Genomic DNA, 27358 nt, shown 5'->3' on the forward strand with positions numbered 1-27358 from the left:
AAAGAGCTGGCCAAAAGGAGCCTACAGCTCTATCAGACAAACTCTACAAGCCATGCCTCATTTATTTACAGTGATTTTAATCAGTGCTATACTAAATTGATTCAACTTGTAAATTAATTCTAACAACAAAAGCATGCAGTAGAAATTAAATTCTTCATACTTTAAGTACATACCAGCAACTTAGAACCTTTGATTAAGATAATACAACGCTGTATCTCAAATGCTATGAACGCAAAATATGTCAACCACTGTATCAGTACAGTCAGAAATCAATGTAAGATTATCAGACTAGAATGGAAAGAAGATATTCAGGGAGCATAAAAGTGGTGTAACATATGAAAAAATAATGTATAGGTCAGGAAAGCAGGAAGGGAAAATGAAGGGAAGAGAACACACTGACATTTTCACTCAGTATTAGCAAGGGCATAGCAAGGATCAACAGCCATATATTAAATGTTTTCTATACTTAGTTTCTGCTACAGTCTTCTGCTTTTTCATTTTGGGAAGCAAACTCAAAGCTGCCTCAATGAAGTAAACAGGATCACATACAAAAAGCTTTGGGAAAAACACAAAGCCATCCAAGGCAATAAAGATCTAATTTCATAAGGGAGCCATTAATACAACTCTTCCAAAAATGAATATTTTTATTACCTGCTCATGACAGTCCTGTGTTTTGAAATCCTTTGAGTAAAGCAATTTAAACAACCAGCTCTATGAATGACAGTGAGACAATTTTTTTTTTAACCTTTCAGTAACATAACATTAATTTTGAGCACACCATTAAACACTGTTTCCATTACCAGAAATCTTGATCATGGATGGAATCTTGTCCTGGATTCTTGTCATGTATAACATGTATTTTACTCAGGAAGACAAATAAAAAGGAAAACTGTTCCTGCAGCAACAGCTAGCAAGCACTTCAGGTTTCTAGTAGAATGTTTTTAGCTTGTAATTTGGTTTTGTACTTAAAAATAGCAATTGTTTGTGTCTTTAGTCAGGGCAGACAGTTGCTTTTCTATCTTTGTATTCCTTTTGTGCCTGATGAAATTAATTTTTCAGGCTAACTAGGCCAGAAAATGTCTTTTAATACATTAATGCTGGCATGAGAGAAGCTGTTATTATCCCGGAAAGATGAAAGAAGATTCTGGTTTTATTTTTCTTCAGTTTGTTTATTACAAATCTGCCTGGGCAGTAAGCAACACTAAAAGAGGTATAACTTTATCTACTTAGGAAAACTTCTTCAAACCTGAAAAGAGAAAGAGAAAATAAAAGAAGTAATAAAACACTTAACAAGCAAACAAACAAACAAACAAAAAAACCCACCAAATCCTACCACCACCACTCCCCAAAACATCCAACCAACCAACCATCAAATCCAAACCCAGACCAAATAGGGACCAACAGAAAAAAAAATCAGTAGTAATTTTAATCCCTGTGTTAGCTTTCACCATCCCCTTTCTCTTCTAATAAAAGTTTCATAATCTTTCTGCTAGGAGTAGTTTTTCTGGTCTATTATCTTTACAATTAAGTATTGTATTTACCTACAGAAGCTGTGCATCATGAGGAGAGATGCTGGCTAGGAACCCACATCCAAGTGACTGTATGTGCTTGAAAAGCAGACTTACCATCAGGAGCAGGACCATGACGTGTACTGTCTCCTCGGGGTACAAAGCGAAAGCCTAAAGATTCTGTTCAGAGAAAAAAAAATTTAAAACCAAGGAAATGCACAGAACTGAAATGTTTATGGTTTCATGGAAAGGCTATGCTTGTTTCAGACACAGTATAGACTCTGTGCCTAGGCTCTCTCCTATGTGCTGGAATAAGATAAAGAACAAAAAACAAATTTAGAGAGAATCGACATTTGCTGTTAAGTACCTCTCACAAAGGCATTGTGAAGTACCTACAACTGTTTGCTTCTTAAGTGCTGATTTGAAACACACTGCAACTGATTACAGATATTAATTTTTAACAGACAAAGGACATTAGCACAAATATCCAGCCCTAGAAGGTGTTGAGAAATAATAGCACTTTATTTGAACTGCTACAAATACTCAGAGATATCTTTTACCCCTCTCCCAAGGTGACTTTATGATGCTCTGTTATATCCCCTCCATTTGCTTATGCTGGATATTGAGTTCTGTGCCTTTCAGACTGGTTCTGAGAGCAAAGAGTGGACAGAAGAAACACTTTGTGTGCAGAAGCTTCATTTTACCCTCCTGGAATTCATTTCTTACTGACTGTGCTGTCTGCAACATGGACAGCAGGAGACAGTTCTCCTTTGCTTTTAGTTAGTTTTTTCTATTTAGCTGAGGCCAGAAGATGTGTGGGATTTTTTTTGTTTGTTTGTTTGTTTTGTTTGGGGTTTTTTGGGGTTTTTTTTGTTTAGTTTTTTTTCTTTTTTTTGTTGTTTGTTTGTTTTTGTGGTTTGTTGTTGTTGTTGTTGTTTTCTTTTTACTTTATTCGAATAAGAGGAGAGGCCATGTGACATTCCCTTGTGGGCTCCCGGCTTTTTGGGGACCTTTTTATCCTAATTTCCCGGCTGCATTTCCCTCTCTCTTTCCCCATTGGCTGAGGTACTTGAGAGGCACAGACTTCCCAGAACACCTGATACCTAAGATTCCCCTCTAATGTACAACCCTCCCTTTTAATTTTTATTTCCTTTAGAATTCATGGCTTTTCCCCTTTGCTTCTTTCATCTTTCCATATCCAGTTTTGTCTATCAGCAAATGTAAAGTTTGTTTGTAAAGGCAATTATCTTTTTCCATTCATCAATCAGTGGAATCCATCCCATTGTTTCTTTTATCTCTCAGTGCTAGTCTTAAAACCAGCAGACCCACAGCTTGTTTGTAAAGACAAATCCCTCATTCCTCTCAGTCTGGGAGCACCAGGACTGCTGCCTGGGGTCCCTCCCAGCTGCTCAGACCTGGCCCTGGAGAGAGACCTGAGCTCCAGAGGGACTGAGAGAGCCGAACCAAGATAAGACACACCCACAAAAAGAACTCTCACAGAATTCCTGAATTTGCCATCTCTGCATAGCAATGAGCGGTTTTATGGTTTGAAATTATTCCTTTTTTCATGTTTGTGAGTACTTTGTTTGTTAAATAAAGGTTTTTCCACTTTAATCCAAGGAGATTTTTCTCCTGAACTGGTTGGGGTAGGGGCTGCTGGAACCTGCTGTCTAGACGAGACCCCTTTGGTGGTTTTCTCCCAGAATTTTCCCTAAACCAGGACACCCATCATCATTACAATTCATCATTATAATTCCTAGGGTGTGTTTTTTTAATCAAGTAAACAAACTTATTCTACAATCTCTCTGACAAAAATTTTAATCCCTGTGTTAGACTTCACCATCCCCCTTCTCTTCTGAAAAATGTCTCAGAACATTTCTGTTGGCACTAATTTCATTGCTTCATTTTCTTTACACTTAACTGTATTTACATTTTCCTATAGAAGCTGTGCAGCATGAAGGGAGGTGCTGGCTAGGAACCCACATCCAAGTGGCAATAATTGCTTGAAAAGCAGACTTACTAGCAGGAGTAGGAGGTGTATCAGGTGCTTCAGGTTCAAAGTGAACCTGCAAGGATTCTCTTCCTGTGGTTAATGCTTCTTCTCTGGCAGCTGCCAGTGAGTATAAATCCATAAAACTTATAAGAACATCCTTTAAATAAAAGTAAAAGGAATCATTAGTGCCAGGCAAGTTACAATTAAATGCCAAATAGCACCCATCCAAATTTGTTACAAAAGACACATTTTTTTTTGCAGAGAAATCAAGCACAGTTTGTAAACCAGGCAGAATTTCAGTGCCAGGACTTAAACATCAAAAAAGTCTAACACTGGATTTTGTATTCCTTCTAAAATCATTAATTTTCTTAATATCATTAGGAAAAGAGAATGACTCCACACCCTAGTTAGAAGATGGTTTGATGAGATCTTTTCAGTGCAACACAGCATTGAGCTCTTGATGCGATTTTTTCATTTTATTTCAATACAAGACTAAGTGCAGGCTCAATTTCTGTTCACAAAAAATTAGCGCACAGTTTCAGGATAATGTTCACACTTCCAAAATGAGTCAATTTACTAATCCTTCCACCCACATAAAAAATATCACTTGGCAGTAACAAAAGAAACATTGTAAACCTACAAGCTTCTGAAAACAAATAATCTGATTGCAGTAAACCTTTCCATGTATGTAGTGGAAGAATGTCCCCAGTTTGTTATAATGATTAGACTGATGATAAAGTAAGACTGATGATAAAGTCAGCAAGATAAGAGAGCACAAATGACTTGGCAGTACTGGTAACTATATCTACCCCAAGTAGTCTCAACTAACTATTGAAATTATTGGTCTTTTTTACAGTGGTTAATCCCATTTTATTTGTTATTTTATTTGTTATTTTATTTGTAATTTTCCCCTTCAGATAGTATGAAATTGGTCTTTTGAATGTAAATCTTTGGTATAGACAAAAACCAGCTTATTACCACAAACAGAGATTTACAAGGTTTTTTGCACTTTTCCTTTCCTTGGTTTCACATTCCTGCTTTTCAGGATAGATGTTAACCCAGATAAAATCAATCAGGTTATTTCATTATGGTGTCTGGGAAACAGCAAATCAACCTGAACCACATCTTTTCTCATCAGAAAGAATCTCCAAAATCTCTTGGTGCTGAGGTTCCAGTCCTAAAAGAGGATTCTTGCAGATTTTAAGGCCTTTAATTGAAATGTGCTCATCACACACTAAGGCAGCTCTAGAGGATGTGCCTGCAAACAGCTCCATTGCTTCAAATGACAAGTGTCCCTAAAGTGATTCCCAACTGCTTACCTCACTCAAGATCGCAGGATTGACCTTAACGCAGTTTGGCATAGAGTAAAATTAAAATCCATTAGGTGATCTCTGGCTATAAAAGGTGAATTTTATAGTAAAACCTCAATAATGTGCTTGGAGAGTAATCAGACAGGAACTAGAGATGAGGCAGGGGAGAGAGAGAAGGAAAAGGGAGGAGGAGAGATGGGGAGAGGGAGAAAGAGGAAAAGGGAAGGAGAAAAGGAAGTTCACCGTGCCACAGACCGAGCCATTGGTGCTGTTTGTGTATGTCCTGAGTTACCAAGTGTACCTGAAGCTCCCAGGTGAACAAGAACTTTGCAATTCTTCCCCACCAGGGATCTCCCCAGCACATACTGTACTATGTTAGTTATACCACAAGCACTTGGTGCAAAACGAAATGCAAAATTTTGTCTTTCTGGGTCTCTTCCAGAAAGAAAGAGGGAACAGGCTGCAGGTGCTTTTGCAATCACTGTGAGGTCAAAACAGAATGGGAGTTGGGATGGGACAGAAGAGAAAAAAAAATAAAAGAAGCAGCATCCACTACCAAATTAGAAAAGCATATTTAAAAGCTGGTGATTGCCACAATGCCTCTTGTGAAAAGATGCCACCCATGGGACCTTTTTGCAGCTCTAAAATGGATCATCACTGAGGGGGAAGCATTTGTAATTCTACCCCATGACATAAAAGTTCATCTGTGCTAATTAAGTTTCACGGGAATCTCAAGGCATTACATATTTCTGTATTTTAGTGTGGCAACACAACAATGCACATAATTTATATCTTTGTCATGTTTAAATGCATGTATGCATGCAAGAGGGCTACTGTGAGGAATCTCCAGTTTACAATCTGCCTTTCTTGAATGTTTGATTTTGTGACCCTGATCCTGCAATTATACACTGTGTTAAAACAGAAAATCTGCAATAAATTGGAAGGAATTACTGCAGAAAACGTTCACACTGTATGCAATACTTACCTTGTCTAAGTTCCTTGCACTTTACTTGATTACCTGCTCTCTCTCTTATTCAGCCAGAGAAGCACAATGAAACAAATATGTACTCACTTTGCCTTTTGTTCTTGGTCTCTCATTGGGAAAAAAATTCTGCCTTAGCACTAATGTATTCTGCACAACTATAACAACTAAGGGATAGTTTCTGTAGAAAACATCAAGCTTAACAATAAGGAGATGCTGCATTGATCTATGTTCAGAGCTGAAAATATGGCACATTTTCAGTAAATTTCTCTTTTTTTCCATTCATTGTTTTGTCCTAACAAAATTGGTGTTTTGAAATGTGCAAGTCTTTAAACCTACATGAGCAAAATAGCTTCTGTATTTGAACATTCCAAATAGCAGTTTCTTTTAAATGAGGAATGCTCAAAAACCCATAGTTAATTCTAGAACTGTGGGTTGAAAAAAATCTGATACTGGCTGAGAAGGAGCATGAAAATCTTGTCTTTTTTGTTTGGTTGGTTTTGTTTATTTGTGGAGATCTGACTTGGTTTTGGCTTTGTTTTTTTTTATTTTTTTTTTAATTAGTCTTGTGTATATTAATGGAAAAAAAGGAGGGGGATAGAGGGGTATTAATTTTCAGGTATATATAGTTTTGTCCATGTTTGTATTCCCATCTGTTATGGAACACTGTAAATGCTAAATTGAAAGTTGCCTTCATCTCTGAAATGCCATGTGCAAGAATATATACGGAAATTGTCTTTCAACTCTAAACTACAATATTTTGAAGCTTTTTTGCTCTCTACATGCTCAGAGCGGTCTATCTGCCTGTTGTATCTCAGATGCAAATATGAAATTAAAAAAAAAAACCCAGGGTTGTTTTAGACTCTGACCTGGAATGCTGCAGCCTCTGGCCTGCCCCTCATTGCTTCCTCTGGAAGGATCTGCAGCTGCAGGCTGGGGAGCAGCGTGGCTGCTGCAGCACCTGGTGCCATGGCCTGGTTTTTGACCTAAAGGGAGAAAATAAACCCAGCATTAATAGTAATTCTCCTTCAGGCACACCACCATGAGCCCATGGAGTGGACTTGCATTGATCGCTGGACCTAATATCCATGAATAAAGTATGACTGAATTTCCGCTGCAAATAAAATCTCTAATGCACAGTGCAGGGAGAGAATGCTACCAGAAAACAACAAAAAAAACCCAACAAAAACAAAAACAAAAAAAATTCCCAAACACCTTGTTCTGGTCTGAAAAGAGAAAGGCCAAGGATGTGGCATGTATGTATTACTGTAAAAACACAGCACTTTCTGCATGGCATCCAATTCCAAAGTTTGAAAGAAGCCAGTATGAACAGGGTAAAAAGGGTATTTTCTATCAGCAGTTTGCTGCAGGAGAAACCCACAGTTTGGGTTCTGTCACTTTCTGTGAACATTAAAGGAAGGAGATTTGAAAAAGATATCTGAAAATTCAATTAACAACAGTTTTGGTGGATGCAGAAACTGGAATAGAGTTTCCCATGTTGCTAGGAATTAAAGATGTAATACGGGAAATTGATACTCCAAGGTATGAAAACACTTCTTTAGCTCTATGCTGCTCTAGATTAACAACAGTTATAAAACTATCAGCTACTAGAGCTATAGTTAAAAATAGTCCTTTCTCCAAAAGAATTAGTATATACAGCTTTGTTGGACCTTCCCATAGTCCTATACCAGGGCACAGTTGTACAAGTCAGAGAGAAAACTTGAGATTATTATTAAATTTAAAATATGTTTTAAAAATACCATGGAAATTTCTGACCACAGATTATGACTTCCTGCCTTTTCTTTTCCTATTTATGATATTTCTGAGGCTAAAATAGCAAACACAAAGCCAAATGTTTCATGGCCACCAAGTGTGTGACCTCTCATTACTCAGTAGAGGGCTAAGTCCACAACAATTGCCAATTTTTTGTGTGTTCCACTAGTCTTCACTTGGCAACCAGAAATAGTGCTCAGTGATGGAAGGAAAGAGAATTTTGTCATAACTTCTACATTTAGAACAACTTGTTTGTGCACTACACACTTGCATTTTATGTCACTGTGTTTTTTTAAGATAGAAGTTGAGGGGGGAACTTCTACTCTAAGGAAAGGAAGTTGCTTTGCAGAAATTTCTCTCCTCCCCTGAGAATAAGCAGTTCTAAGGCTTTGGCATGTTTGGAAACACAAATCAGAGGGAACACTTCAAATTCTTACCTCATTCAGGGTGGCATCCGCAGCTTTCATACGATTAATGATCAACTCATTGTCTCTATAATAAAAAAATAAAAACCAAAAATAAAACAAGAACAATGGAGTAACTTTATAGAACTGAAGCTCTACCAATGCTACTTTATGGCTGTCATGTCTTGTAAAGTAATTGTTGATAACTCAAACTGTTAGGATTTTCTCTCTTTTTCATATCTCCAATGCAAACCCTAAAAAAAGCTCATGTACCGCTATTTGGTACATTTCCATATGAAGGATGCTTCTGTCAAAGATAAGCAATTGAAATTACTGTAATTATTGACCTGTCAATGAACAACCATCGTGGCTTGGATATAGAGGTCATAAAAAGTCTCTAGCAGGATGGTATTACATTCTTGTATTGGAAAACACTGGCAGATTCTGTTTGTTTAATCTGCTTTGCTTGTGTGTTCCAAAGGGAGAAAAAAACCCCTATTTATTTTGAAGACTTGCTAGAACAATGAAGGGAAGGGTCATTTTCTTTGCTGATTTTCAGCTGCTACATACAGGAAAAAAATGCCAGTTTTAAAGCCACTTCACATAGAAATAACTTTTCTGGATGTATGTATGGCCACAAGGAATGATCTTTACTAAATGTTCAAAATAGATTGGGGGAGGATGAAAAGGGCAAGCTTTCTAGAACATATCCTTCTGCAGGTGACACCTGCTTTGATCAAACCATACCAAATAACATTTGTCATTTTAATTAGCTCATTAAACATTTCATTGAGGACTATGTCAATTGCAATATTTCTCTGGGGCATAAAACCCTTAAAGCTTCTCAGATGTTGTTCTTCAGAGGTCAAATAACCCCAGGCATGATGAGAAATTTTAATTAACTAAAATTTTTTAGATCCTAGCCATCGAACAACAATATTCATAATACATACTTCCTACTATGATGAGTATTAGACAACAAAATCTGCTAAGATGTGTGTTTTTATCTGACCATACAACTGTAAGAAGAGGTCAGTAGTAAGTCAAGGGGGCTCCTTTTGACTACCAGTCTTTTCAAGAGCAGTGCTTGAGCTTTTCCTTCCACTGAGGTTACTGTGTAAATGGTACAAAACCCCCTGAAATCAGCTGGAAGATCTAGCTTGTCCCACAGGAAAGGCTAGGTCCAAAATGGGTTTCGGTCTCTTTGGCAGTTAAGACCTGTCCCCTAGCTGATGTTTCTGTATTTACTATAAATAAATTGTATCTGTCTGTAAAAAGGCATGGAATGATGTCAGGGAACCATCATTTCTTAAACAGAACTTTCAGGACCTGTCAAAGAGATGTTGTCAGATCAGTAACATAGCACAGATATTTTGTTTGCCAGTTATTTCAGAACCCAGAATTTGGAGCACTATTACTATAACTGCATAAAATGTATGACCCAGTGTTTTGAATTAATACTTTTGTTTTCAGTCGACTATCCCTGAATTTCAAAAAGAAGAGACAGATGTAGTTTTCTCCTTTAGCCTAACACTGGCCAGGTCTAAAACCCTGCCCATGGAAGTAGGAATTGAACTTTTTGTTCGTTTTGAGGGACATCCCCCAGGGCTCACTTTGCTGCCTGTTGGAGGGCATCTTCTGCCTCCTGGAGAGCCTCCCGCAGCCACTGCCGGTCCTGCTCCATGTCCTTCAGGAGTTTCTTCTGCTGATTTAGAACTTGGTCTCTTCTCCTCAGCTCCACCCTTGCATCAGAGAGGTTCTGCCAGCAGACAGAGAGCAGAGTCACTCGTCAGCCCAAACAAACTTCACTTCATGCCACTGCCAAAGTGGATGACAAATTGATTGCAAGAACTTCTCACGAATATTCTTTATGAATACCCTCATTCCAGCTGACTTTACTCTGCTGCAATGAAATCTTCTTTTAGGATACATAAATCACAACATTTCCAACAATGAGAGAGCCTGGATTGCTGAAGACCAAACTGTAATTTATACAGGATATCTCATTCTACAAATCAAAAGGAAACTCCCATGGAAAAGGGATATTCCTAAATATACATCTGACTTCTAGTTTAGTGACATTTACAAGGCAAGTTGCCTGAAAAATTCTGTTAAAAGTTAAACAATATTATGCTTGTTGAATACAAACCAAAAAGTGTGTAGAAAGAAGAATCTATTTCAAGCAAGAGAGTTTCCAAATCACATCTACTTACATGCTGAAGTTCATTTAATTGTTCTTGCAATCTGTGGGCTTTTTCAGCATCTTTTTGCATCTGACTGAATGTCCACTTGAATTCTTCAAGCTGCAAGTGCAGTGAGCGGGACTCTACCTCTGCTGTATGAAGCCTTTGTGAAATTTCAGATATTTCTTGCTGCAAGATTGCTATGTTTCTCTGTCAGCAAACAGAAATTGATGGGCTATAAAATCTGCTATTTTTAGCAATAAAATAAATAATATCTAAGACCCAAGAAAATAAGGACAACACTTTTATCTTTTCCTCCATCTCTAAAATAAATGAAGAAGGGCAAAAGTTTGAACCTGCCATCTACCATGGGTTACTGCAAATAAACGTATGAAAGGTAATCTATAAAAGATTATGACAGAAAGAGTCTATCCTTTCATTTTGGTTAGAGGGAAGGTTATCTTTACTGAAAGAAAGGATGGTCAACATGAGAAAATAGAAAATAGTAATAAAAAGCAACCTTAATATTTGCATCAAGCTAAAAGCAAATTTGTTCTTATAAGCTAATACAGTTCTGTTAATTAAATTAATTGAAATAAAATTATGAGGTATGAGGGAAATTCATTCATCAACTGCAAATGGACTCCTGATTTCTGACAACAATCCACCAATACTGTGACAGCTCACAGAAGGTCCAACACCACCTGTCTGCCCACAGCATAGTTTTCTGAGCTGACTTAACAACAGTAATAACATCCTCCAATTTCAGAAAGAACATTGCTCTACCAATCAGAAAGTGAGAGGAAATAAGTAAGGAAGGCTGGAAAATGAACCTAGACAGATTAAATTTTTCAGCATGCAAAGATTTCCAGTCCTGAAATCTGCATCAAATACAGCATTATTCTGATGAAGTAAGTTGCAGTAACTCACAAACAACAAGGGACATCTATTTCCTTTATTCACAACACTTTCAATTGAAAGAGGTTTGAAGTGATGGTAAAGACAGTAAATGGTCATTGTGGAAAAACAGGGAACATTTTGGATTTCAAATAACTCATCTAACAAGCAGTGAGAGTTTTCCACTTTTAAACCACTTCTCACTGTAGTATCAGTAAAACAGAGTCACTTTACACTGTTGAAATCTGCCATTATTCTTAGGGTCAATACATATGTAAATAAATTTATCCCCAGGTGACACCATATTATTGTTATTCTATACAATGATAATGCTGAAAAAGTAGCTGCTGTCCTCTGTAATTCTTAAAATTAGCAAATTCAATCTTACAGCTTTAACATTCTCAGAAAAAAAAAAAAAACATACTACCAACTGTAGACCAAATCAGGCTTCTGAGTTGGGGCTCTTCAGAATGCTTCAACAAAGTATTTTCTTTCTTATTTTAGGGGATGTTAATATTAGCACAGTGATGAGTTGGTTTGTTGTTAGCTTTTATTTTTTTTTAAACTTTAAAAATGTACTAAAATTCCCAATTGACCTTAAACTGCTAAGAGACTTAAACTACAGAAATATTCTATCAAATGTTTAAAGAAAAAAACTAACAGTACACAGCACTATACCTGTGTTCTTGCATGAAATTCTGCAAGGAGATTTGAGTACTGGTGTTCATGATACTGATTTTCTTTCTCTCTGCAATCTTCCTGTGCTTTTAACTGTTCAGACATTTTCACAGAAGCATCCTCCTGGTTCTGCTGAGCATTGTTCATAGTGTCAGTCTTGTGCTTGCAATGACATACCTATGAGACAAGTATTTAAGAAGAGATTATTATGTACATTTTCACTTTAAGTTAAACACAGACTAGTCCAGCATAACATCTTAATTTAATTTTTTTCTGTATTTTTTTTAAAACTAAGTGAAACCCTTTCATGGCAGAGTAATTACTTGGTTCTCAAAACAACTGAAATATATTTTGAAATAAAATATTGTATTTGGTTTCAGTTTGGCCATCCTTAAACCACCTTGCAGATGTTTGTCACCTTCTTTGTAGGAAACCTGATCCAGATACATCATACTTTTTTAAAAAAAATTATACTAAATTTTAGTAAATTAGTAAATTAGTAATCCAAGTATATCCTTTAGAATATAGATAGATATCCTTTAGAATTGTGATAGTTGCAAACAATAATTTAAAAAAGCTTTGATTTTTTTTGTTTGTGCTTTTTTAAAAATTTTTGTTGTTGTTTTGTTTAAAAGCCAAGATGTTCCAGATTTTTCTAAAGTTTTAAAACAATCTCAGGGAATTCTAGCAAGAGAATGTTTTCCTTACAAGTAGCTCATAAGTTTATGATGTGTTTTCAACAAGCATGAACAGATTCACTCTTGTGGTTTAACACTGCACCTCCCATGCAAACCAAATGGAGGAATGAACCAAGCCAACAATGATCTCCAGATGGACACACCTGCACCTTGTCACCAGAAATACCAGCAAGATACTTCCAGGCAAAGCGCACAGAACTATAGGAAAAAAAGTTTTGTACAACACAGTCTAAAATCTCAGAAAAGCTGCTAAGCACATGAGAAGAGCCCTATAGACCTCACAATTACTCTCAACAACAATACTTAATTAAAAAGCAAGCAACAATAAGACACAAGCCCCACAAACACTGCCAACAATATTCTCCCCTTCCCTTTCCTTCCCTTTCCTCCTCTACTTCAAAAGAGAGATAAACCAGAACAAAAAGTGAAAATTCTAAAGAGTGGCATAGCTTAGTCTCTAGAGCCAGCTGACTTACTTAAAAAGCGGCTTTTTCCTTTATAAAAACAAGGATTTCTGAGGAGAAAGGCCATGTAAGCTCACTTGCACCAGAATCACTCAAAAAGTCCATCTCCTCCTTCACACAAATACTGACATGTTTTATAATAGTTATTTCTATTGTGTTTCTGATTAAAAATGTCATTATCCAAAAGTTACAATCAAACAAAAAAAGCCCGCACTGGCATTCTTTCAAATAGTACATCTGAATCATAAACACATAATTTAAACATGGTATTCATGGACAAAGTATATTTTGCCTCTGGATTATGGTAAAATAAAGACTTGCTTTATGACTGTGAATGACTACATTCTGTGATTTTCTTCATCAGTAAGATGAAATTATTCTTTTTTAATCAGGTCCCTGTGGCTAGTATCAGATAATCCTTTCAGCATGTCCTGCACAGAAAGTGGAGCTGAGAGACTTGATGCACACTCCAGTCGGATCCAAATGCCCACAGCAACGGCATCAAACTGAGCAGTGGACGAGCCATAATTAATGGCATTCATTTGTTAACGTCCAAATCCTTTTGGGGGGATGAATATCAGTCCTTTTCAAGGAGACTGCAGTGTGAACAAATGTCACTGAGCTCAGCAGAGCAGCTGGTGCTGGGGGACACTCACCCTCTTGTTAGCCTCACGGAGGTTCAAGATCAGGGCTTCAACATTCTCACGTAAGAGTTCACAAAACTCTCTCCAGGGTAACGCTTCCAGGGGAATGTCTGGGTGCCTGGCAATCACATGGCCGTCTTCCATGCTCTGGAATATGTTCAGGAGGATGGACAGCTCCATCTGGAACACAGAAATTAATTGCTGTATCTGGGCAATGTTAAACTCAAGAGAGATGCATCATATGTGTAGTAGCAGTGCTGCATGCAGCTGAAGACAAGGCCTCAGAGTTTACTGTCACAGCTTTACAAAATTCCTCAGTTAATTTCTAATAATAATATAATGTTGCATGATATTACAGCACCATAAGAAAATAGATTTCACAAAATGTATCTAATTAGACACAGTATGTAAATAAAGTACTTGAATAAATCCCAGTGCTGTGGGGACCAAACCATCACCTGGCACAGATAAAAATTTCCATGCTCTTGGTAGAAGCAATTCATTCACCCAGGTTAAAACTTTCAGGTGCATTCAAACTGTGCCCCAACATCTGCACAGCGCACCAAAATTGTCCAGTTGGCTTGGTAGCACAGCACACTCTAAATTCTTTTAAACAATTGTTTTGCATGTATTATATATGATTAAATAACTGGCCAAAATAGGTCTACAACTCCATCAGTCAAACTCCACAGGCCATGCCTCATTTATTTACAGTGATTTAAATCAGTGCTATACTAAATTGATTCAACATGTAAATTAATTCCAACAACAAAAGCATGCAGTAGAAATTCAATTCTTCATTCTTTAGGTACATACAAGCAACTTAGAAACTTTGATTAAGATAATACAACGCTGTATCTCAAATGCTATGAACGCAAAATATGTCAACCACTGTATCAGTACAGTCAGAAATCAATGTAAGATTATCAGACTAGAATGGAAAGAAGATATTCAGGGAGCATAAAAGTGGTGTAACATATGAAAAAATAATGTATAGGTCAGGAAAGCAGGAAGGGAAAATGAAGGGAAGAGAACACAGTAACATTTTCACTCAGTATTAGCAAGGGCATAGCAAAGATCAACAGCCATATATTAAATGTTATCTATACTTAGTTTCTGCTACAGTCTTCTACTTTTTCATTTTGGGAAGCAAACTCAAAGCTGCCTCAATGAAGTAAACAGGATCACATACAAAAAGCTTTGGGAAAAACACAAAGCCATCCAAGGCAATAAAGATCTAATCTCATAAGGGAGCCATTAATACAACTCTTCCAAAAATGAATATTTTTATTACCTGTTCATGACAGTCCTGTGTTTTGAAATCCTTTGAGTAAAGCAGTTTAAACAACCAGCTCTATGAATGACAGTGAGACAATTCTTTTTTTTTTTTTTTAACCTTTCAGTAACATAACATTAATTTTGAGTACACCATTAAACACTGTTTCCATTACCAGAAATCTTGATCATGAATGGCATCTTGTCCTGGATTCTTGTCATGTATAACATATATTTTACTCAGGAAGACAAATAAAAAAGAAAACTCTTCCTTCAGCAACAGCTAGAGAGCACTTCAGGTTTCTAGTAGAATGTTTTTAGCTTGTAATTTTCTTTTGTAGTTATAAATACCAATCATTAATGTCTGCAGTCAGGGCAGACAGTTGCTTTTCTCTCTATGTATTCCTTTTGTGCCTGATGAAATTACTTTTCAGGCTTACTAGGCCAGCAAATGTCTTTTAATGCATTAATGCTGGAATGCAAGAAGCTGTTTTTCTGATTCTGATTTTATTTTTCTTCAGTTTAAATTACAGATCTGCCTGGGCAGTGAATAACACTAAGACAAGGTGTGGAATAATTCCATCAACTGAACAAAAGGTACCCACAAATCTGAAGGCTCTCTGATGTGTTCTCTGCTCCTGTCAGTAGGGAACAAACCATGTTTACATTCCATGCTCAGAGCACTGTGATAGAAAGAGAAGCCACCACCAAAATAAGTTTATGTTCCTAAGAGTTTAAATTAAAGGAGAGATTTTCTAGATATGCTAAGAACTTTCCTTTGTCTCTGCTTCTATGGAAAAAAATGGCAAAATTGTTATTCAAGATGTAGTTGGGTAAAGACAGTAGAAAGATTACAGAAAATAATTCAGTGAAATATGTCCAGTGTGCCAAATCCACAGCAAAACAAGAAAACAAACAAAACAGCAACAAAAAAATCCCCTCTGTTTTGCCACCTTCAAACAATTTCAAGCAATTTTTACAGTCAAACATTTGTACTAAAATAGAAATAGAAATAAACATTTTTTACAGTGGTAACTGATGAGACTTGACAAAAAAGTTTGGGTAGAAAGAATATTCTTCACATGAAATCATATTCCATATCTACAAAATGCCTTCTTAGTTAGCAATGCCAGTACATCTTACCCATACTTTTGAAATAATTTTCTGAAAGCAACTCTTCAGTTACAAAGGTGTGTATCACTTAAAAAAACATTTTCAAATTAGCTTCTCTAAAGCATTGATTACATTTATGTATGCTATAAATTTTAAAAAAGACAGCAAACAGGGTAAGAGAATGGCAGAGTTCTTCCACAGCTCAGGACAGCAAATGCAGCAAATCCTTAGTACCGTAAATATTTTGACAGTATGTTTAAAAAAACCTAAACAATGTGTGCCACAGGCTTTTTTTCCTTACCACTGGGCCTTCATGCAGGCTGAAGCTGGTTGCAGGATTCACTAATCTCCCAGAGGGTTCTTCAGTTTCCCTTCTTTCCTCAGCCCCCTCTCTCCATTGCACATTTGAGGATGCACACTGTCTTTGTAAACTGAAAGGTTTCCACAATAAGATACTTCAACCCAAATTACTTTGTCAAATGCACAATATTCTTTTAAAGGATAATCAATACGGCAGATACCATGTTAGAACATCATATGGCTTCTGAAGTTGCTTGCCTTTTTTACTTGAATTAAGAAGGTTATATTCCTTCTAAGAATGACTTTTCTAGGGGTTATTTTTTCAGTTTTCAAGTCTTATGTCATGAAATTCAATTGATTATTTGGATATGGCCTCAAAATTACATATAACAAACAGAATTCTTCATATTTTCATTAACACAACAGCTCTCTTCAGAGAGACGATGTCACAACTTGCATCATCAATCCTGATTTCAAGTACAGTTCTTGCTCCTAAAGTTCCCACATGCCTGACTCTACTCCGGCATGACTTTTAAAGCAGACTTCCTAGAATTTTAATTTGTTCTTGTACTTTGTCAGTCAGGAAAACAAACACATTGACAGCCTGGCATGACTAAACAGACAGCTGATGAGAAAACTACAAGGCTAAACAATAATATAAAGGAGAACAAAAGCAGAGACAAGCATCCAAGGAAGAATTTAAAAAGATTGCCTGCGTATTTAGGCATGGTGTCAGGAAAGGCAAACGCTTGCTTCAAATTGATGTTTGCAGAGGACAACAAAGGCTTTTACAGCTCAAGTTTTAAGTATCTTACTAAAAACATCTTCATAACCATGAGTTTTGAATTAATTGCTCAGGCCACAAACTTCCTTTCTTGTAGGAAAACCTGTTTCTTTCATTCTCCACTACTCCTTGTGTGAGTAAGTCAACATAAACACCTGTGTATAGAGACCCAGATAGTTCTAGGCTGAAAGAGAGGTCATCCAAGTTCTGTTACCACAGAAACAGCAGACTGTGCCAGCCGGGAAACATATCCCAAATTATTTCCTCTGCTCTCACACGTTTCAATATTTTTTAACTGATTAAAACTTTCTACAGCCATCCAAAAGTTGAAATTGAGGATTACCCACTATAAATGATACACAACTTCTTTACAGGGGTCTTAGAGATTCAACTGGCTCACTGAAGTGGAAAACAATGTTTTCATAATGATGTTTTCATAGCAATGTAAATATATATAGAAAAGCCATCTTTTCTAGACCTGCTGGATATGTTTTCTGACTCTCACCCCAACCTCTACTGGAGGCTGGACCTTTCCATAACTATGATTTTCAAAGGTTTTTTTTGTTTTGGCAAATAATCTGTAACAGGCCTGTTATTATCTGTGCCTATTCACAATACCTTTGGTTACTGATAGGGGTCTGCTATTAATGGGCTGTCAGGTTCTGAACCTTTGGTTTAGCACATTGCACTAGATTTTCTGCTGACTGAAAATGGCAGGGAATGTAAACTGCGAGCTGCACACAAGCTGTCTACTGCAATTTACAATGGCTGCAGAAGGAAACTTACACTTCTTTGCCTCTCTCATGCGCATTTTCTGACTCTCCGAAATCTTTCTTTCCTGCCACTGAAACTGCTTCTCTCCTGCGGCCCTGCTCTTCATTCAAAGCATCTTCCAGTTCTTGAATTCTTAACTGCCAAGTGATAACAAAGCAGTTTAAGGAAGTTAGGAAAGACTACCACAGTCTTCAATGCTGTTCACCATTGTGTTCTGTTTTTTACAATTCTGTATGGAATTATTTAATTCTATATGGAATTAGAAAGCATTGAACACATGTAAAAATGTATTAATACTTAGGGTTCAGAGCAAAAAGAGATATGCTAATCAAAAGCACATTTTGTTGTCCTTTCATGGTATTTGGATTTTACTGTTTCCAATTATTTATATACTGAAGTTTTCCAGGGGAATGCTATTATTTTAAATAGGCTTGTGAAAGGGTGGGATTAACAGTAAAGGATACACTTGCACTCAGAACAAACTTAACGTGGAGCTTATTCATGTAAATAAATAACAAGGTCTTCCTTACCAATCATCCAATCATAGCTTCAGAAATCTAGGAGCCTGTACTTAGAGAAGCTCATAAGAAAATAATAGACTGAAGAAGGGACAATGCTTATTTGTGTTCCTCAGAAAACAAGAAAAGATCTAATTCCTTTTTGTTTTCTCATTTAGTCCAATTTAGTAAAAAATCCAGTATGAAGGCTTTGTTAGTCAGTAGAAGATCCCTCAGTATGCATCTCAGAGGTTTTTCATAATTGTTTTTGTAAAAAAACCTGAATTGCTTTAACAGATCAAACCCTGTGTGATGCAGTTTAATAATATAAGCATTTAATATTCAAGTATACATATTACATATTTTCATATATTCAAACTTCCCTGGTAACTGGAGATAAAATAGCTTTGAAGCTGAAATGTACTCTGAATAATTACATTAGGAACTGTAGTGTCAGGATGAGTTAACATCTCACACCTAGGGAAGTTGGATGTATGCACTGTATCTCCAAAATTACCCAAGTGACCATTCCAAAGATATAGGATGGGATATTTTAACAGTTTAACTATTGTGAAACATTTCCTTTCCCCTTACTGTTTCAATGCTACTTTAAATTCTCAAACATAAAAACGTGACATTTTATTTTAATATTTATTCCATTAACTTGATAGTTCCCTGAAAAAAGGAGATATTTTTCTATTACAGTAATTTCACGAATACAAGCCGCAGCAATTGACCAAAATTTTGGTGGAAACCCGGAAGTGCGGCTAATACGTGGGGTGGCTAATATATAAGAACAATATTCTAAAAGCTGCCAACACGGAAGTGAGAGCCCGCGGCAGCCCCAAGCCAAGCTGGAGCCCAGCCAGCCCCGGCTGAGGTGGGAAAGCCTGGCAGAGGCGGGGCCAGCAGTGTGGGGGGCGGGTGGCAGAGCCCAGGCCAGCAGGGTGGGGCGGGGGAGCCCAGCAGAACCAGGGTCAGCAGCGTGGGGGAGCCCGGCGGTGTGGGGGCCTGCAGTGCCGGCCAGGGCGAGCAAACGCGGCAGCGGCGGTGCAGACGGGAGTGGGGGGCAAGCAAGCCCAGCAGCGGCAGCACCGCCCGGCCGGCCCCGAGTGGTCCCACCGAGCTGTAGTGCCGAGCTGGGCCACCCGGCCTTGTCGACAACTATGAGCGGGCCGAGCCTGTCTGGCCCCGCCCCACACCAGTAAACGCCGCTATGCTGCAATCCTGTTACTAATTGGCAAATTTGTGAAAGTTGCACACAGATCCTCGCTACGAATGAAAGTGCGGCTAATATTCGGAGTGTGGCTTATTTATTGACAATGACATCAATGTTGTCGGCGCACCGGAAGTGCGGCTTATACTGCATGCGGCTTGTATTCGTGAAACTACTGTACCTTCTACACTTTTAATATTCGTAGTAAAAAATCTACTCAGTGTTTTCACTGGAGCAAGGAACTCTTAACATTTTTGGAAGATTGTAGCTCTTCAAGTTCATCTTCTGTTTTGCTGTAAATTTCTACCAAATATTTAATAAAAAGTTTACCTGCATAGTGTGTTTACATTCCATGTGTGCTAGTCTTGCTGCTTCAACATTTTCCTCCAGTTTCTTTATTTTCACTTTAGCTGCCTAAAAGTACATTTTGAAAATATTTAAGTCCAGAAAGATAACATCATGCAAAGACAACTTTATTTGTTCAGTTTATTAGTTTTTTATTTATTAGTTTATTTATTTAGTTTATTATCCATAAACTAATCTGTGATATCTGAACTACTTGCACTTTGGAACTGTGAAAACTCATGTCAATAAATAAATAAAAGAAAAACAAATACATATCCAGAATATTAAAACAATACTTTCTGTTTAGTTATAGAAATTGATGTAGGATTAGGTTCTTGCTACATTTTTTGTAATCACAAATACTTACCTCCATGTAAAGGCCCAGATATGGAATTTCAATTGAAAAAGTGCTTTTAGCAAAAGCAGTAACTACTGAGCTGCTGTAATAGAAATTCACATGCAATTGTAACTGCACTATTTTCTATCAAAGAAATCTTTTCACTTAGAGTGATGACTGATTTGAACATTACACCCCAAAAGTCTTCAAGTCATGCAACAAAGATCAAGAAAAAGACATGAATATTAAAGTCATTTCAGACACTTAAGGTTACATAGATACAAGTGAAGTCATTGATTTTGAAAAGGTAAAGTAGCAAGCATGTGAAATTAAATCCTCTCTCTAAGCACTTCTATTAGGGAAACATAAACAGAAAAATAAATAAATGAATAAAAGTTTAAAATACAAGCTGTTGGCAATAAATTTAAACTCTGCATAATCTCACACATTCATTAAAGGAAATCATTGAGAAACAGATCTGTGGAAGACCTAGTAAAGAGAAAGTCAGCAACAGCACAGAACTTATCAAACCTACTCTACAATAGCTTCAGCCAAAAGGCTTAAGCTTTGCCTCCTCCCACAAGATTTATCTGCTTAACACGTTAATTAAAAAATAAAAAAAAAAAATCACAAATCCTGCACAGATACTGCCCCTATACCTCCATGTTGCTAGGAGTATTTTCCCAGTGACATGAACCTCTTCCCATCTACTGTTCACTCTGAATGCTCACAGCATTCACCTGGGAATCCATCTTTCCTTGAGTAACTCTACTATTTGTTAATCAAACACAAGGCACTCATAGACTAACGCAGAGGTTCCACCCCTCAAAAAATGAAACTGCTCAACTGTGTCAGTGCTTTCAGAGACTCCCTTTACCTCCAGCTCCCTGACGAGCTTCTGCTGCTGTGTAATCTTGAAATCCAGATGGTTGGCCTGGAGCTTCAGGATCTTGCTGCAGCCATGGAGCTCTACCTCCATATCCCTCAATTTCCTGAGCGTGTCTTGCAGGACAACATTCATATCCTGAAGAGAAATAGGTAAATGAATAAATAAATACTTCAAGAGGTACTTTTTCTAAGATGAAGTATTGCAAGTATTGGAACAACAGACACGCTTTTAATTCATCACCAAGAAATCTATGTTGGCCCAAAAATCTCTGTGGACATCACATTCTGTGGTAACACTAAAATCAGAGCCAGATCTCCACAGGAAATCTTTCTCTAAAAGAGTAGAGCCCTTCCGATCTGTTCTGTCTCCTAGCTCAGTGGCAGTGATAGAAATAAGGTGCATTTGGTGAAATCATGCATGGGGGCAAAAGTTCATTTTTGTACTGATTTTAAATGCTAAAATTTCAAATCAGATGTTTTTAGAAACTGTTTCTCCCACATACTAAATAGTTTTAATTCCTGCTATTCTGAAAAGGATTTTCTTCTACCTAGAAACTGAATTACTTTAAGAACTTATAAAATATGAAGTCCTCAGTAGAATAAAATAAGCTGCTCCCGACTTCAATGTCTGCATACAGAAATTGAAGCAACAGGTTGGGAGAATTACTGTCATTACTGGATTCTGCAGCTCTGTGAAGTCCCTGCTACAAAATCCCCATAGTCCATAATAATTAGGACTAAATTTAAGCTAATCCTGTAGTTTCGCATGTTCAGCAAGACAGATTTCTTCCCTTCTGAATGTAAAATAAATAAATAAATAAATAAATGAAACAAAATTCACCATTTCTACAGAAAATACACGTAGAAAGATACAGAAATATTTATTTCTTCATGTTTATCTTCCAGATAGTAACAAAAATGTACTGGGAAATGTGAAGTAAGTAACAGATAGTTTGCTGTAAAATGGTACAAAAAATTTAAAACATTTTATACTGGAAATGTAATTACCATTAGTGAACTAAAATTGTCATGAATATATCCAGCTCATTAAACAAGTCAGCAAGAAATGCAGGATTTCAGAATTTTGAAGGATTTTTGAATTCTTTGGAGGTGGTATGACTCTATAATACTATCCCCTTAGCCACCTGCAAATATTTGCTCATGAAAAACATGGCTGCATGTTTTTTCTTCTTCTTTTTTTTAACCATGTGTAAGCAACATAATCTCACAGGTATTCTAAACAAAAAACCGTGAAGGGCTATGATCTCTTCCATAACCACGAGGTGATGCTATTGCCTTTCCTATGGAACTCCAACACCTCCTATCCTGGACCAGAGCTCACCACAAACCTGTCACAAAGCAGAGAGGGTGGCTTTTCCTGTCACATTTCAAAACTCTACGACTTCACCTCCATGCCTGCCTCAGCATTTTCACAGCCAATTGAAATCAGAATTACAGTACATGCAGTGCACTTTTTCCCAACCAGGACTTGCCTATGTGCTCAGAGTCCTACTTCTCTGCTCATATTAAGACCACAATGAAATCTCCCTAGCTTTCATTTTATAACTCAGAGTAACTAAAGGAGATTTAAACCGGGCTTGTAAATACATGACACAAACGACTGCAACATTCAAAGTCATAATTTACAAACTTCCTCTGCAACCACTGGCAGAGAACACTGCCAGGGAACTGACAGAGAACACACTGTCCCAAGCCATCCACTGCTCCTTTTGTCCTTTTTTGAGGACAAACACTTGACAGAGCATAGCAATTTTTTCAACACAAATCTTTTATGCAGCATTGAACTCTCTGAACATAGCTTCTACAAAACACTACACAAGAGAAGGAAATACCCTTCCAGATCCTCCTCAAACTAACTCAGACCCTGTTAGCCAGAACTCAGAGCTTACCCTGCTGTATACCTGGCAACTTAGAAAACTGTATCTAGAAGTAGCCTAGTCCTGCCCTACTTTTATAAGAATTAGTTTTGAATGAAAACTGACTTGTGTTTCTCCTTGTTTTGAGAAGGTGCTGTCCACAAACTCCTTTGTTTTTCTCTACCACTGGGTCCTGATAGCTTGGGTTAGGTGTTCACCATGACAAACAGCCACAACACATTCCATCAGAGCCCAAACCAGCGTTACACACTAAGTGTAACTTTATAAAACTGTAATCTTCAGAACTATTCTGCAGTATTTAGCTATGTGGGGGACTATTTTTCACCTTCAACCAGGAAAGCCCTAACAGAGTGCACACTTTGCACCAAAAGACCTTTCACAGCATCTCATGGAACTTTCCATCTATTAATACATCATACCTGACAAGCCTTTTCTGTTCGAGTTTTTTCTTCAATAAGGAATTCCACTTCAGCGAGGTGTACTCTGTGGATATTATTTCTCTCCATTTCAAATTTTTGTTGTTCCTCTTCCCTCTGCCGCTGAGCACTATGAAACATTTTTTCCATCTCTGATATTTTTTGCCTATATTTGTCATTGAATACTGTTGTACCAAAAAGAAAAAAAAAGAAAAAAAAAAGAAAAAAAAAAATTATAAATAGCACTGCAAATAAGCATGTTCAGGAAAAAAAGATATAATGAACATAAGTTCTTTCGTGGATTGTGATAATTTGTGAAATGCTGGAACATAAACACTTCCAGTTTCACTATAGAGAAACAATCACATCTTGTATTCCTGTAGCATCTTTCACACAAGGACATAGAAATGCTTTGGAGATTTTTACAAATTAAAGTTCTTCGCTCTTTGGAAATAAATAAAAATTCAACTCTTTCAAGTGAGGCCTCCATACCATGGGGAACTTAAATTGCATTTTTCTGGCAACAGGTGGCTAGCTTATTTCCAAATGCCTATGTGATACTTTAGTCTGTATCAATTAATTTCAAGCTCAGTTTAAGTAAAAGTAAAGACAGACACCTGCCACATGAAGAAGACTCTAGGAAAATCTAAGGCAGATTGGGATAATGAGCAAAGGCTTAGCTTTTCTGGAGAAATTTACTGCTGCTCAAGAGATTTAAATCTTCAGTCCAGCAACTGCTCTAAGATAGGGAAATACAGCATATAGCTCTCTGTGAAAGCTTAAATGTCAAGGAAAAGTTCTTCTCCTATAAGCAGTTTTACTTGCAACTTTGCTTCATTTCACAAACTGACTTTTGGGTCAAAATATATTGTATTACCTTTTTATGCTACTGAGTACAACTACCTATGTTGGCATTTATGTGATCACCACTTTCAAATAGATTTTTACCTCAAATTCATCCCATTCTTCTGAAATTTCTTCCTAGCTGGAGAAGGGTTAAAAAACCAGAAGAGACATGTTGGGCTAACACAGAGAATTAGCAGACACAATGATGGGGAAGATGTCTCAGATGTCAAGAAGTCAAGCCCCAAGAAGAACAGCAGAAAAACAGTTTGGAGAACACGCTAAAGACAGGGCACAAGGGAGGTGCTCTGTCCAAGAAGTTGGGATCATATCAAAAGTACCACACGAGGTGAGCAAGGCTACAAGAGACCAATTAAAAAACCCCAAAAACCAACAAACAAACAAACAGGAAAAAAACCAACGAAAAACAAAACAAACAAAACCAAAACCAAACCAAAACCAAACCAAAAATAAAATAAAAGAAGCCAAACAAACAAAAAACAGTTTGGTAATTTTCAACCAACCAGAAGATTTTTATAATTTGTGTGTTCTCCAAATAAGTGTAAGTGCAAAATTCTCATTATCAAGTTTCATAGTCTCCTTCCATCCTTGTAAGGTTACAAACTCCAGGAGTGCTCCAGCCTTTTCAGTGAACACCAAAGGTTCACAAATGCATCTCCTATACGACATTTTTAAAGAGTGTCATACTTACATAGATAATAAAAAATGCATGTCCCCAGCTTTTCTGTGCGAGAAATCTCTCTCTGAGAAGGATTAAGAAAATTTGAGTTTCTGAATACAGAACTAGTTGGGAGAAAAATGTCTGGGTAAATCCCTTCCTTTCTACATAGTACTGTCATAATACACAGTATTTCTATAACAAGAAAACCAAAGATGACACAAAGAGGCCAGATAAGAACAATGAAAAGCTAGAACTATGTGAAAAATGAAAAGAAGAAATCAGCATGATGAGAACTCCCGGGGGAAAAATGGGTTTTGGAAAGAGTGTAAACAAATAAGCAGAACTAGATTTTATTTGTTTTCCCCCCTGAAATGAAAAAGGAAGAACTGCTGGACATAGTGATAAACAGGATGGAGAGAGGCACACCTTACTTACAATTTTTTACGCACTGAAGGAAGGAGTAACAGAAGGTTAGGAAAAGACAAAAAAGAGGGACTGATAGGTTTACCAGGTTATATTTCATACATATGAAACAGCAAGGCTTTTGTAAACTCTTACGAGCTTATAAAAGCAGATGAGTAAGACATGGGAAAATAAGAGGCTTCCAAAAATCATAGTAGCCGTAAAACTTTATGCAATCTCTGCTTGTTTTAGTGACTTGGGACTGATGTATCCTCTGGTGAATATCTTTTTTTTTTTTTTAACTTACCTTGCAATTCCAAAAACTTCGTTTTGGCATCTTGTAGCTTGTCCTCTGCAGAATCCATCTGCTCCTGAGCCTCTTTTCTAGCAAAGGACAATTCACACTCCAGTGCTTGACGAAGAGCCTCTCCTCTCTCAAGTTCCAACCTCAAATTCATTATTTCTTCTTTATAGCGAGACATCTAGAAAACAAATATTTCAGAAATTGCATTCACAGCTGCCATCTTATTATGTCTCAATTTGAAATACAATCTTGAAACCTCACATATCAGACACTTTTTTAAAAATGCAAACTGTTCTGCTCTTATATCATTTTCATGTACCTTAAACATACCCCTCTGTTTTTCCAAATATACTTCTGCCTTAAGATAATAAAATTTATAATTATATTTCACAGGCAATTTTCTGATAATTGTATTTAACAACTAGAAAAACAGTGATGTTGGGATACTATATTATCAGACACCTAGTGACTCGTTATGTAAACACAAACTTCAGTCCAACCATGTTCAGCAGTCAAGCAGAATGCTATCCAACACAAAAACAAACAGAAAAAAACACTTCAAAAACGGTTCTTATCTGCTATAAGAAAGATAGTCTAGTCACTGCTGCCAGAAGTTACCGCATTCAAGCCACTTGAATGCAAGAAGGTGGAAAGTAAAACATGCCTTTCTTTAGAACATCTACAAAGCAGCAGCATCCTTATTAACAGGAGCTCCATGAATGGGAAATAATTTAAGCCCGTGACAAAGGTTTTCCCTGATGCTGTTGTGGCAAACTAGTACCTAAATGAAGTAGTAGTGAGAAAATAATTCATTAAAATTTTCTTGAGTTTGAATTACTATTACTGCTACAAATAACAATTCTGCTCTTAGCAGTTTGTTAGGGGCAGCTGGCCTGAGAGCTCATTCACCTGTTTTAGATTAAATACAGGCAATAAACCAAGTTTGTTGTTCCATAACCATTTTTTAAGAGATTCCTGCTTCTTACACAGTGATTTGCTCTTGTTGTGCTCCCATTGTTCCATCAATGGTGGGGTGATTCTCTAAAATGGATCCCTGGAATTACCAGGATTAAAACGCTCAAACAAAGCAACCATGTCTTACAGGGAGAATTTCAAAGCTGGGGGTGCAAAATATTCTTCTACATGACTTTGCTGTTGTGTAGTGCTCCAGTTTCTTACACACACCTTCAACTATCAGCAATGACACTGAAAGTGATACCAGTTCCTATGGGCAGGCATGAGAGGTCTGTACAGGGCTGCTGCTTTGTTATTTTCCAACTAGTGACCGTGATTTTGATTGACCCGATGAGAGAATTATTTCAAGGAAACAAAGTGCATTTAAGGAAAAAACTTACATTCATTTCAAGGGTAAAATACAGCAAACAAGCAAACAAACAAACAAACAAACTCCTTACCTCTCGATTGTGTTGATTGGTTAAGTCCAAGTTTTTTTCCTCAAGCTCCTGGAGTTTCTTTCTCAAATCTTTAATGGTGGCCATTTCTGATAGATTTCTATCAGGAGGTAACTGTTTTCCTTCCATATCCTTGCCTGAGCCCTTGCCTGAGCTGAAAAATGTGTTTTCAAAACACATGAACATTCATTTAAAGTTTCAATGCTTCCTTACATCAATTACCCAAGCATGGGCCCAGAGTTTTAAACATTCACATAAGTAAAATTACTTTGTGGACTTTTCATGCACTGTTGCTCTTTGAAGAAAGGATTATATAGAATTGCTTATTTTGCAAGACA

The 27358-nt window shown here is 37.0% G+C and overlaps 1 protein-coding gene across 1 annotated transcript; it reads right to left on the reverse strand.

The window, feature by feature from the left end:
• Positions 1 to 159: 159 nt before the first annotated feature.
• LOC117011264 (coiled-coil domain-containing protein 171-like) lies at positions 160 to 27166 on the reverse strand. The gene is made up of 16 exons (XM_033086629.1): positions 27024 to 27166; positions 25612 to 25786; positions 23381 to 23562; positions 21053 to 21199; positions 19824 to 19907; positions 17793 to 17917; positions 16224 to 16353; positions 13547 to 13714; positions 11729 to 11905; positions 10184 to 10363; positions 9584 to 9729; positions 8004 to 8058; positions 6663 to 6779; positions 3529 to 3658; positions 1626 to 1688; positions 160 to 1246 (listed from the first exon to the last, which is right to left on the reverse strand). Exons 1-16 carry the CDS (start codon positions 27147 to 27149, stop codon positions 1227 to 1229), a joined length of 2025 nt encoding a protein of 674 aa, XP_032942520.1. The 5' UTR covers positions 27150 to 27166; the 3' UTR covers positions 160 to 1226.
• Between the last annotated feature and the right edge of the window lie 192 nt (positions 27167 to 27358).

Source organism: Catharus ustulatus, assembly GCF_009819885.2.
Source record: "Catharus ustulatus isolate bCatUst1 chromosome Z unlocalized genomic scaffold, bCatUst1.pri.v2 scaffold_29_arrow_ctg1, whole genome shotgun sequence".
NCBI classification, from domain to species: Eukaryota; Metazoa; Chordata; class Aves; order Passeriformes; family Turdidae; genus Catharus; species Catharus ustulatus.

Excerpts from the sequence above, each read along its gene's own strand:
- LOC117011264 (XM_033086629.1), bottom strand. The coding sequence starts at position 27,149 with ATGGAAGGAAAACAGTTACCTCCTGATAGAAATCTATCAGAAATGGCC. Across the intron at positions 13,715-16,223 it reads GCCTGCATGAAGGCCCAGTG|ATGGAGCTGTCCATCCTCCT; the intron begins GTAAGGAAAAAA and ends TCTGTGTTCCAG. Across the intron at positions 6,780-8,003 it reads CGGATGCCACCCTGAATGAG|GTCAAAAACCAGGCCATGGC; the intron begins GTAAGAATTTGA and ends TTCTCCCTTTAG.